Source organism: Trichoplusia ni, chromosome 1 (genome assembly GCF_003590095.1).
Source record: "Trichoplusia ni isolate ovarian cell line Hi5 chromosome 1, tn1, whole genome shotgun sequence".
Classification (NCBI taxonomy): domain Eukaryota; kingdom Metazoa; phylum Arthropoda; class Insecta; order Lepidoptera; family Noctuidae; genus Trichoplusia; species Trichoplusia ni.
Genome location: NC_039478.1, coordinates 2261368 through 2273604, shown reverse-complemented (window position 1 = coordinate 2273604; position 12237 = coordinate 2261368). Strand labels below are relative to the sequence as shown.

At 33.7% G+C, this 12237-nt stretch overlaps 1 protein-coding gene across 4 annotated transcripts in view; it reads right to left on the bottom strand.

The window, feature by feature from the left end:
* The window catches only part of LOC113507709 (FH1/FH2 domain-containing protein 3), a 90126-nt gene that overhangs the window by 24180 nt on the left and 53709 nt on the right, over positions 1 to 12237 (bottom strand). Inside the window, exon 1 of one of the 4 annotated variants that reach the window (XM_026890857.1) lies at positions 3245 to 3895. The exons of the other annotated variants lie outside the window; for them this stretch is intronic. Coding sequence (XP_026746658.1) covers positions 3245 to 3469 — 225 coding nt within the window. The 5' untranslated portion in view covers positions 3470 to 3895. Of the gene's footprint in view, positions 1 to 3244; positions 3896 to 12237 lie in introns of those variants that run through there. 4 annotated transcript variants of the gene reach the window in all.

The following is a 12237-nucleotide window of genomic DNA, read 5'->3' as shown; positions in this document are numbered from 1 at the left end:
AAGCAGCAAGTCATGGTAGTCATTCATATCTCTTAATCTACAATTTTGTTCGTCAATCTTTAAAATACAACCTAGCCATGATTATTAAGAAAACAAGATAAAACTAGTAAGTAATAGAGTCGTAAAAATGATTTAAAATTCCATTGTTATTTTGTGCGTAATACCATTTAACGATGGCAAAGTATAATTATCATCAAAAGAACTGAAGTTAATAAACTTTTTGCTTCAACGGGATAAATTAAACGGTGTGAAAAAATAATAACGCCAAACTAGTATCAAATTAAGCGAAGCTTGGTATTTTAAAAAATAATGGACTGAATATCACACTAATGTGTTTGTATGTCTGTTAACTTTTCACGCTCAAACGGCAAGACCGATTCTGATAAATGCTGGAGTTGTGAATTAGCTGACACCTTTGATTAACCCATAACGTACCTTTATTCGGCTTGTTTAAAACTGATCGTTTTCGCACGCGAAGGCAACAAATTGTAAAAGTATAATTCGTAATACAATGTATATTATAGCTAAATGACATCCGGGCACAGAACAAATGATCGTTTGATCACACCAACTTTTGTCTCAGGTAAGAATCGAACTCACTACCTCCACGATGTATAGCAGTCAGGACTACTAAACATTAGAATAACAAGCAAGTACTCGTATTATCTTTTAAGGTTTTTTCCTTTAAGATGAATCATAGAGATATTTTATAAATGCAAAGGAAATGGCACTTTTTAGTACTTTATAATTAAAAACGTAATAAAGCAATAAAACCTTATTACAGCTTTTCTGAAAAGTCACAGATCAATCGATGGGTATTGCACTTCCTTTGTGAATTAGTCTAATCATGGTATAAACAAAACCTATAAAATTGATTTATAATTACTGGGAAGAGTATTTCTTCAGCATAAAACCTGCGGGACTGGGATGGTCATTGGATCTTTCTTAATGATTCTAAGATTCTACTGAGAAACGGTGCGGGGCCCCGATTCTGCTATTTTACAATGGCCGATGAATGAATGACAATTGGATTAAATTAGAAATTATTCCTATTCTCTTAAGAACTTTGCCGATACGAATCTATACTAATATATAAAGCTGAAGAGTTTGTTTGTTTGTTTATTTGTTTGAACGCGCTAATCTCAGGAACTACTGGTCCAAATTGAAAAATATTTTTTGTGTTCAATAGACCATTCATCCCAAACACGCTGCGACTAATAGTAGCGAAGATACAATGGAAAATATGAAAAAAGCAGGGCAGTTATAAATCATAACTTATATCTTCTACCCTCGGCGACGAAGTCGTGGGCAACAGCTAGTGCTCAATCTTTCTCTATATTATTATGAAAAGTGGAGGTGGGATATATGTTAAGTATTTTTAAGAACCTTCTCTTATTGGTAGATATTTTTTAATTGGCGTAGCGTTTAAAATTGGATTCGGGGAGCATATTTTTAAATTGTTCTAAATTTTAATTGTTTTGTAGTTGAGTATCTTTTTTTTTATAACAATAATGAGTACGTATTAAATTTGAATTAAGTGTAATCTATAATACAGTTTGTAAGTCAATTTTTGGAATGACAATCCTCGTTATATGTACACATCCTTCTTAAGGAGTCTTTACGTAAAATGCCATAATTTTCTTAATAACATCAAGTAGTAGTGTAATTTAACTAAACTATGTAATTGAGAACTGGGCGACGGATGGTAGGACAATGGGAACAGGTTTCAACTGGCAGAGGTAGGTAATATGCATCGAGTAGGAGCAAAGCAACTGCAATTTTGCAGTGTAAATGGCTCCATTATTGCTGCTTTTTATATTTGTATGACCTTATGACATAACATGTATAGGTACAATTTTTTACGTATAATATTGACGATAATAATTGCTCATTATAAACGCTTTTGCTGGGTATGTAATACAGCGACGGGACTAGGTTTAGAGTAATGAGAGTTGCAGTTTATTTAAGTGCCAGTATTAGGACGCGACGTTCGTTCCATATTTCTGTAAAAATAACTAGACATTAAAACTATTTGTTATACAACTTCATATTATAAATATAGTTATTAAATTACCAGGTTTATGAAGCAAAGGAACAGACAAACGCCTATCGCTAATTTCCAAATTCAAATTCATTTTGAGTACCATCTTCCTTATTTTGTTACTGACGATACGGTACACCATTGTAGTTCAATTACAGTCACTTTGCAATATGAAATTGGCTTAAGGAGCTCTTTGTATTCTAGCAATCTGCAAGGAAACGTAATCCGAAAGATTTTGACCTTTGATCTATTCGAGACTCGTTGTAAGGTGACTCTCAAACATACTTCTGTTTTATAAAATTCAGAAGTTTGAGATCTTTGATATAATTGAACACATATGTACATTTTTAATTCTATCAGTATTAATTTAACTATAATTATTTTTAAATAAAGCAAATTTCATGACGAATGGTCATGAAATTTGTCACTCGGGGGCCACTTAAACCGTTTTGATTATTGAAATGACTCAACACACGGCGTTTTTCGAAACAAATTTCCTTTAAAAATCACTTACTATATTATTTTCTATACAAAGGATGCTTCTACGCTCATAAATGAACCCACATCTTTTGTTTTACGACAAGAAATTCCAGGTTCTTAAAATACGTACGATATTCAATGTTATTTTGAGTCGTACAAAAAACAATTGAATCACGCATGTGCTTGACTGTACGTATAATAATAAGTGACATTATGTCATACACCTGAGCTAGGTAGCGGGAGAATGTAGAACGTATAATTTTAGCCAAATACCGCGATGAGTAACTCCGGCATTACTAATAGTGTTTACACCCATCACATTTATACCGCACTGCACTAATGTTACGTTTGCGCACGTAAGGCGTACATTTCCAAGGAACGTTATTCTTTAATATAACATAATAAAGATTTCTTAATTTTGACCTGCTATGCTGACAGTACCCAAATGAGACTTTCTATCCGTCATTGTGACGCACAAAATAGATAAAAAGAAATTATCTTCAACGACCTTGGTATTCTTAAATAATTTCTTGATAAAATTAATCAGTACTGATTTGATTGTCAATATTTACGTGCCGACTTGCATGGCAGCAAGCTAAAAGAAACAGTGATTGTTTTTTTAATTAACGAAGGAGGTCGTATACACGTATTATTGGAAGTAATAAAACAGTTTACGGTATTAAAATAGTAATGAAACTAGTGAGCGTTGGTGATATAACTTACCCGATGTGGGGCTTGCAGCAAGCGGTGCACGGCAGCTATCTGGTACGACAGTGGTATGGTGGTGTTAAACGTGTGGTACAGGGGCCGGGGAGGCTCCCGCACATTGTACTCCATAAAAGGATCCAAGTCATCCAGATACTGGACGCGGCAGACGAACGAATCTGTACCGATATCTCTCATTGTTCCGTTAACCCTGTTGTCGTTCACTTTTAACAGTTCAATCATGTTTTGATGCACTTATTTAGATCACAGTTTTAATCACATTTTAAACTTAGCCGAACCTAGGCACAAAAAAGGATTGATAACAAAAGATGGTGGGTGGGAGCCGGTTCTTGATTTTTTTTTTATATTCGTGTTTTATTTCCGCGGAGGTTTTATGTTTGTCCAGTGTGGACGCTGAACGTAATCGCGCGCGCTCGCCGACTGAACCCGCATTATGTTTAGCGTCGCACAACTCACGTTCGCGTCTGATCGCAGTGCCGCGATAACGTGCTGATGTTATGATTAAGTTTTTTTACTTCACGAGTAAGGATGTGGTTTGGTGCAATCGCTAACGAAGCTCATTCTCTTTCTGTAGTTCACCGTTACTCTGAAGAGTGCTTGAGAACGGAAAATTTTCGCTTGGAGATGTTTCAAACAATATTAATGTAGGAAATAAAGTATAAACGTCCTTTATGGTTGAAACGTTAAAAATAACAATTACTAGTTTTATACTTCATCAAATTACAAAACGATATTAATTGTGTACGTGAGTTTAATATAGCTTTGATGACTTTTACTGTTAGCCAATAAAATAATAAAAGAGAACAGAAGGTTAGAAAGGAACGTTAGAGTATTTTTTTTAAGGTTTCTCGTAAATAGAAAAAATCTCAGCTTCCAGAACAAAAGGCTATCAAGTCACCTTAACTACGGAACAAAGCAGCAGAGCTCCTACGTACAGTTTTACTCGGTCATGGACAAGATAAAATTTAACTCCAAAGCAATAAAATATATCAATTATTATTTCCAAATGACATGAGACAGGCAGTTAGATTTATGACTGTACGTAAGTGATTGCAATTAATAAACTTTGTGAACTCACTGGACTTGGCTATTGTATCGTTACTCATAATGTACAATATTATTGTAAAGATTGCTTTGTGTATGAGGCTTGAGATATTTAGCTATGGACCCGAATTGTTCTTATTATTGTTTGTTGATTAAAAACAGTCAACAGCATTGAATACAGTCAAAATAATAACATGCATGTAATATTCTCACGAGGTCATCTTGTTGAGACTGGAACGTGTTAGCCACTTGTTTTATAAATTGAAATCAATTCTATTCACATTGAACTCATTGGATTGACTGTTCGATTGAAACATCCATCTTTGTCTATCGTCGCATTTGTTATGAAACTATTCTAGGTTTTTTTGTAAGGTGTTTTGCGAAACAAGATTTTCAAAATTATTTCGTAGATAGTGATTTTGAAGTCGGTAAATGTGTGATAAGATGTTACGACGTGAGTCATTTGATATAAATGCGAAGTTCAAGGAAAACAAAAAACAAAGACCTAGTTAAAAATTGGAATAAAAACAGGAATTCTTTCGGCAAACACGTTTCGCATTGTCTTTTCCTTAGTAGGGAATTCCAAGTTTTTTTGTGAACCATCAACAAATATGAATATTTGCGCGAAAAGTAGTTACTTATGGCTGGTCCGATCCTTCGAGGAAAATCGGCAAGTACCTATTGTTGAAACATTTAACGTACAAAGATCCTATTGCAACGGCTTTTAGTGATTTGCATGTGCGTCACAATTTTATAAACAATTATCTTGTAAAGATTAAAAATATTAAGATAATACTATAATAGCTAAACAGATAAAAAATTAACAGTACTTCTCAAAATCAAAATCAATAATTTTTATATCATATATTATATCCATGCCGTTTTCAAGGCACTTTAAAAACGTTACAGTAATGACTCTAGGTGCACTAAAGTACTAGATTCTTGAGGTACTCTACAACTGTACACATTAATTCAAAATCCATTGCTTCTTTGATTAATGGCATTACAAAAGCAGTCCCGGAAAGACAGTATTAGAAAACGCGGTTCTCGTCGCGGTAAAGTTCTCATCTTCCTTAACTCAATGGTGCTAACAATTGCAAATGAGAAAAGGGAAATCCTATTAGCATAAAGGATTTTCCTATACGTAAAGTTTACTTAACATCAACAGCACTTAAATAATACGTTAACGATTTCGATTGTTAATTGATATTTAACGTGGTGACGTCAGCAGACACTAAAGAGAAGCGTAACTTGTTTTTGTTCTAGAATAAGATTTTTTATTTAGGTTATACTGTACATTTGATATATAGGTACATATCCACCTTTTTGCAGGTCGGTTAGAGAATATACGATATTCCTTCAATATTTAAAAATTAAACTAATTTACGGACGATGTCTGTCTTCTACTTAGATAGAAGCATATTGCAACAGACTACGTAATCGTAAGATAACTGATGTCATTCTAAATCTTTTCACTTTGATAAATCAGTCTTCAAATTAGCTTAATGTACACATTTAAAAATTGCAGAATTGGTCCTATTTACATAATCCAACTGACACGTTTTACGTTAATTCTTGAGAAAAATGTCTCGGTATCTGTTCCCAAACTTTCGGTTCGGGAAATCGTTTGACGTGAGGTCAACGAACCCTGCGCACGCGCCGCTCGCTCTGTTTCTACGATTCATCACGCCTGTGATTGGGGACTCAAATAAAATATATAAATCTAAGTATATATTTATATATACAACCAATTCCGGATAGAATCTTTATGCAATAACTATTAATGTTGAAGTTCAGAGAACTAATTTGTAGAACTCTACAATTTTACTCAAAAGTTGTTTTTCGTTGGAATTCCATCTTTTTAGTTATCACTATTTATACAAATATTTTGTAGCTGCAATTCGCGACTGTTGGTCTAGAATTGTTTGAAATATTAATAGACGTTTGCGACACACTGACACTGTTACAGTCAATTACGAGTTTGATTTTTATGATCCAGTTAACTGAAGGGTGAAATTTATGTAAATAGGCAACGTTTGAAAACCTAACAATAATCTAGAAAAAAATGTATTTTGTTCTAACCTTATGCCAGTGAAACAATCTCTTTAGCAAGTTTATAAATATGTAACAGAATTAACATTAGAAATTATGAAAAGCAAGAAGAAAGTTTGATTCAGTACAATAAAGTTAGTCATTAGTATACTCGCAACAATTATACAATGCAAACATTTTTTTAACCTTAATGGACGACTTCCAAGGCTCATGTTGTATTCCTTTCTCTTTTATTAAAATCTAGTTGTTGCCCTCGGTTACACCCGCTCCAAATCGTGAATGATCCCAAACAAACATAAAATCGATTAATCCAGGTTATAAACTATATGTGTAAAAAGTTCCATCTCAATCCGTTCAGTTGTTTTCGCGTGAAACAGTAACAAACTTTCACGTTTATAGTATTAGAAGGATTGTGTTCAATATAATGGTATTAATTATAATGTTTGCTGTGCAGTGACCATCGGCTACGTCGTGATGGTCTCTGACCCATGGCGTGAACTCGGAGTCGTGATGAGGGTTGCCAAGTATTATTTGCTTGGTATACCAACTATACTATGTCCTGAGTGTGGGCGATTTCTTTTTTGTGGCCGTTTCTGTTTTGTTTTGTAACACCTACATGTTTGTTTGTAATGGATTTTGATTGTCACGTCAATGTCACTATAGCGTCTTTGTATACGGTTGCAAGGTTCGTAGATTACTTGTACAATTCAATGTTTAAGAATTAGCCTAGACAATTCTAGGCTACCTCTGCCTCGAGATTTGAATTTGGTAGATAGTATCTAAGTGTAATGAAGACGATTAAATACAAGCATTTAAGGAAAACTATAGTAGTGTTGCTAACATTTAACGAAACACAATTTGAAATTTCTTTAGAAATATTTAACAGTGGATAAAAACACAAATCTTGGACACCACTCGACATTGTTCATAGGATGACCTCCAATAACCGACCCAGCATTATGTTCATCAAAAGTCGTAGTAGTTGGTCACCCCAGCGTTGTTCGAGTCTCGATCACGACTCTTTCGTCCGTAGACATGGTTACTTTGTTTTCCTTTTGTATTATTATGTTGCATTTTATTTCACGGCCAATTATTTCGCGGGAAACCTTCACTGGTATAGTAAAACAGTTTATTTAACTAGTACATTTTTGTTTAAAAAAATGTTTTATTGTTTAACCCAACCTTTCATTTTCATTAAATATTTTTGCACATGGCAACATTAAAACTTAAATAAATGAAATGATACAATTTAAGTTTAAGAGTAGGCAGGTATCTTGTTTTTTGAATATATTTTTTTTAAATCGCTTATTATATTGCATGTCAACATTGATCGTCATTTTTTACGAAGACTAATATTCGAATATCGAACTGTTTTGATTGATACAAACGTTAGCCTGTCAATATATTATGTTTAACACCTATTCTTTGGTTTAAAAGCTTGATCTGACAGGTGGTATTATATTATCTATGACATGAGCTGTTCGCTGTCATTAGTCGGTATTCTATTCTAATTTCGAAGCCATTACGTAACGCCGGCGTGGGCAGGAATGAATGTAGGTAAAGTTGGGCAACATGCGAAAATGAACACAAGACCGGACAGTCCGATTGTTATTAAAAATTATAACGACGGGAAATACTTTATTAAGTTTTTATGGATCTTTTATCATCTGCCGGCTAAGCTTATGCGTGATTGTGAAATATTCGGTTTTGTTTCATGGATTTAATATCGAATATAAAAATGAAAGAAACGATATTAAATGCTTAAGCTTCAGTGAGGTAAAAAGACGATCTTATCTGGAAGGAATATTTTCCATTACCCACAAACGCGTGACCTGAAATGTGCCCGAAAAAGCACATTAATTAATAAATACAGGTTAAAGAAGGTACGTACAGATTTTAAATTGGTGTAATAACACTTTATCTAATTCAAATTCGTACAAGAGGGTAATATAAAATTACTCTACCAATTTGAAAATTGCTAAACTTCTTAATGGAGAGCCAGCATAACTTACATCTAAATTAGTGGAAGCTAATGATCTGATTATATTAAGAAACTCAAATTTAAAATGTCCACATCAATTTAACGATAAAAGTGTCAAAGTTAACGAAATTCGTGACATCGCAACAAACGAATTGAGAACAATACATAAATCAGAAACGATATGATCTGAACCAAATAAAATTATGAAATCAAACATAACGATGAGGAGACACTAGAAATTTGCAAAATTAATGGAAAAGACTGATCGAGATTTGTCTTTGACATTAAGACGCATAACTCGAATGTTTTTGCATAAAACATGGCGTTATAAGAGTTATATCATAGTATCAAAATCAAGTTCTCCTATATCAAAGTACGGACACGCCATCGTGACTATTTCTAAATTGTCAATTAAATTGCTTCGCGTGTGCAATTCGCCACAGCATAAGCCATTCAACAATATCGATTTTCTTCTATTTGTATGCAATTTGACCATCGAATTCTTCCTGCAATTGATTCATCGATACAGCTTTGGAAGGTGTCAGGTTAAGATTGTGCACAGATCATTTGTTTAGCAGGTAAGCTATAAAGTCTGTGCCAGTAATATGTTGAGGGCTTCATCAATTTGTTTGTAATAATTGTTCAGATCTTTCCTTACAGAATTCAGACAGATTTGTATTGTTTTTAAGTTTCTACACCCGAAGGGCAAAAGCGGATCCCTAAAGGGAAGGCTGTTGAAATGATTAAATGACGTATTTCTATTTCCATGGCGGTAAATAATATCACAACAAGGGAAAACAACAGTTGATTCAGGCAACATTTTATGGATTTCATATTTGTTTTTTTTTTCTTTATTTTATTTCTGCGGACCCGTCGCTATCGGGATGACACGCTCTTGACCGGTTACAGTAGTATCCTTAGTAACGCTTCGCTTCGCATTGATGTGTGTTGTGTCCGAAGTTGCATAACATATGCAGTAGGTACCTCTATTGTCAAATCACAAGCACGATCGACTCGTATTTTGTTTGAACGTTATTTTAAAACAGATAGTTGATTTCGTATATTATTATTCAACAGGGCACAGCGAACAATTAATGTGGAATTCCTGCACGTTTGTTTGCCCGACGATAATGTTACATTTTGATTGGAAGATACGAAAGGAATAAAATAAGCTTATATGGAATTTTCTTGTTAACATGTCTTATTTGTTTTTATTTCTTATAAGTATATTTCACAATGGCAGGTACAGAGAAATGTTTTAATAAATCTCATAGAATAACTATATTTTGATTATACAAGTCAGATTTGTCTTTAAAGTTATGATAACTGCCTAGGTAGGCAAGGAATTTTAACTTTGCCGCGTTGATCCAAAAGAGACTTGTAGCCTCGATAATTACTGCGATCTATAAAATCTCTAATGACTTGCGAGGTGTACGTGTTGTTTACTAACCTACTCAACGAAAGCCCAGGAATACACAGATCGTTAATCTAGAATAAGCTGATGACATAAAAGTTCTGATTAAATTTTGCTCTTGAAAACAAATTAGACTGAATGTGACATAGCAACAGTAATGCAAGCTCGCGTAAATACGCCGTATCCATTATAATCGAGTTCAATAATTACGTGTAAATTGACTCTATTATTTTTATTGAGGACTGAAAAAGTTGCCTAGACGAGTAAAGACAATACTCGTGTCGTGTGTTTATATGAGCATTAACAATGTGGATTATTCACACGAAGAAGATTGTGTCCCAACCCTTATTCTTAATAATTAACACAAAACATCTGACTCGTCTCGTGGGAACATACTAGTTGACAGACAGGTGTAAATTGAATAGCAAACTGACGGTCTTTGCCGGAATGTACCTTGTTAACAAACTTCGAATGCGAAAGTATTTTACGGCGCTGTAATTATCACAAATAATACTAGTTTTGTTTTCTTTTGGTTAATCTGTTTACGGGCCCAAGATGGTCCCTTGTGGCATGCCGAACGTATGCTCGTTATTCTTGTTACAGAACTTGAACTATAACGGCCTTGTTAAGTTCAGTCTCGTTGCTATGACAATTTTATGATATTTAACGTTCTAGTTTTTGTTGTTGATTAAAGTGCTTCAGACAAATACTTGTGAAGTATCGTGATGCAATGTATCATTTGCTTATCTTTGTGCAAAAATTGTCTAAACATGTGACAAGTTATGTAAATATCAATAACTTTCTACAATACCAATCACTTCACCTTCCTCAATTGGCTTCACAAACGTTCATAACGCAATACTGGCGTGATCAGAATATCTACTCAACTTTCTGCTCAATGCTTACGATCCTACTTCCGGAACACCTATGACGTCACTTACTATTTTAGGCAGTGATGCACTTCGCGTCAACACTTCTAGTTACATCAGAACTTTAAGTGAAAATCGAATGTCATCATTGTTACCAAGCCACGTTTATATATGCAAAAATGTGCCAAATATTTTATTTTGCATAACCGTGTATTGCGAAGTTTAGACACAATATCAGCTGTTTGCTTGTAAGAAAATCTTCTTTATTCTCGTGGTTACTTCAATATTAGCGTCCAAATGATCTTGTCTTACATGTATTACCTCATGCAAGTGTTTATCCAATAATACTTCTATGACATAATACATGGTCGATTGTTTCTAAGTATATTCTCTGCATTTGGATATAAGTGTTTGCTTTTGTTATGTATGGTAATCACCTATTGATTAAATGCTAAAATAAAGATCTATTCTATTAAATAATATAGTTTTAGGTTATATTAAATTTGCGCATTGGGACTTTTTATAGTGCGCATTTGTTTATATGCAGCAGATTGATAAAACAACTTACAGCATTTATTTTCTACTTACTACATGCACTAACTCTATTCTCAAAATTGTCACATACACAAGAACACCTGAAAATATGTCTTAAAATCAATTTACCTCAAAGCCAATTGGCATACATTGGACTACTAAATTCTTAAGTCAAATTAAAGCATTAACAGAAAATGCCGTTGGGATTCCTACTATCAAAAAATAAGTTCAGAATGATCATTAAAATTATCGCTCATCATTAATGTTCGATGAATGGTTTTTAATATGGAAGTCAGGCTGTGGTGCGTCTAACTTACAAAAGAATAATAAAATTGAAAACCGGTGAAGCGAAGGCTCATTACCGCTACAATGTTGCTGGTTTATATGAGAAGATCTAGTTCGCGAGTAGGTGATTGCGGTTTCCTTAACAAAATCTACTGCAATTTCAATCAGTTGAGTTGGAAAAATACATTGGTCTTGGGTTCATCACTCGTGAGAGTGTGAAACCACAAGAGTATCAGCTTCCTAAAGCAATGTTTGATGAAGCATTTTATTCTTTTCTTTTCTTTGCCATTATTATAATCTTACTTACATATATTGTTGTCCTGTACTGTTTGGCATTTTCATTTCTTTAAAAAACACAGTTTCCTGTTATTGTGTTTTTTTTAAAACTTTCGTAAGTGACAAGATATTAATATCCCGGAAATGAATTACACCAAGATCTGTTATAGAACAATATAATTCGTGATACTACTACAGCCAGGGTCGTTTAATTGTAGTCAATATCAGCAGATCTTTGCGGTTTATCGATTACTAATTGAACGGACGTAAATCGATTCATTATTCGATTTATGCAGACAGTTGCATTAGTGGTTGGATGAAACTAATCTTAATGATGCCAGAAATTAATCTATAAATCTTAATGGTAAACTAAATCAATTAATTTTATTCATTGATGGCGGACTGATTATAATTGTTAAACGATTTGATAAGTCCTGAGAAAACTGTTTCAAAACAGGTTTAACTAAACGTCCACTAATATAATAGACAAGTAGTCATAACACTTTTGACACAATCACCAAGACGAATGCTGTCG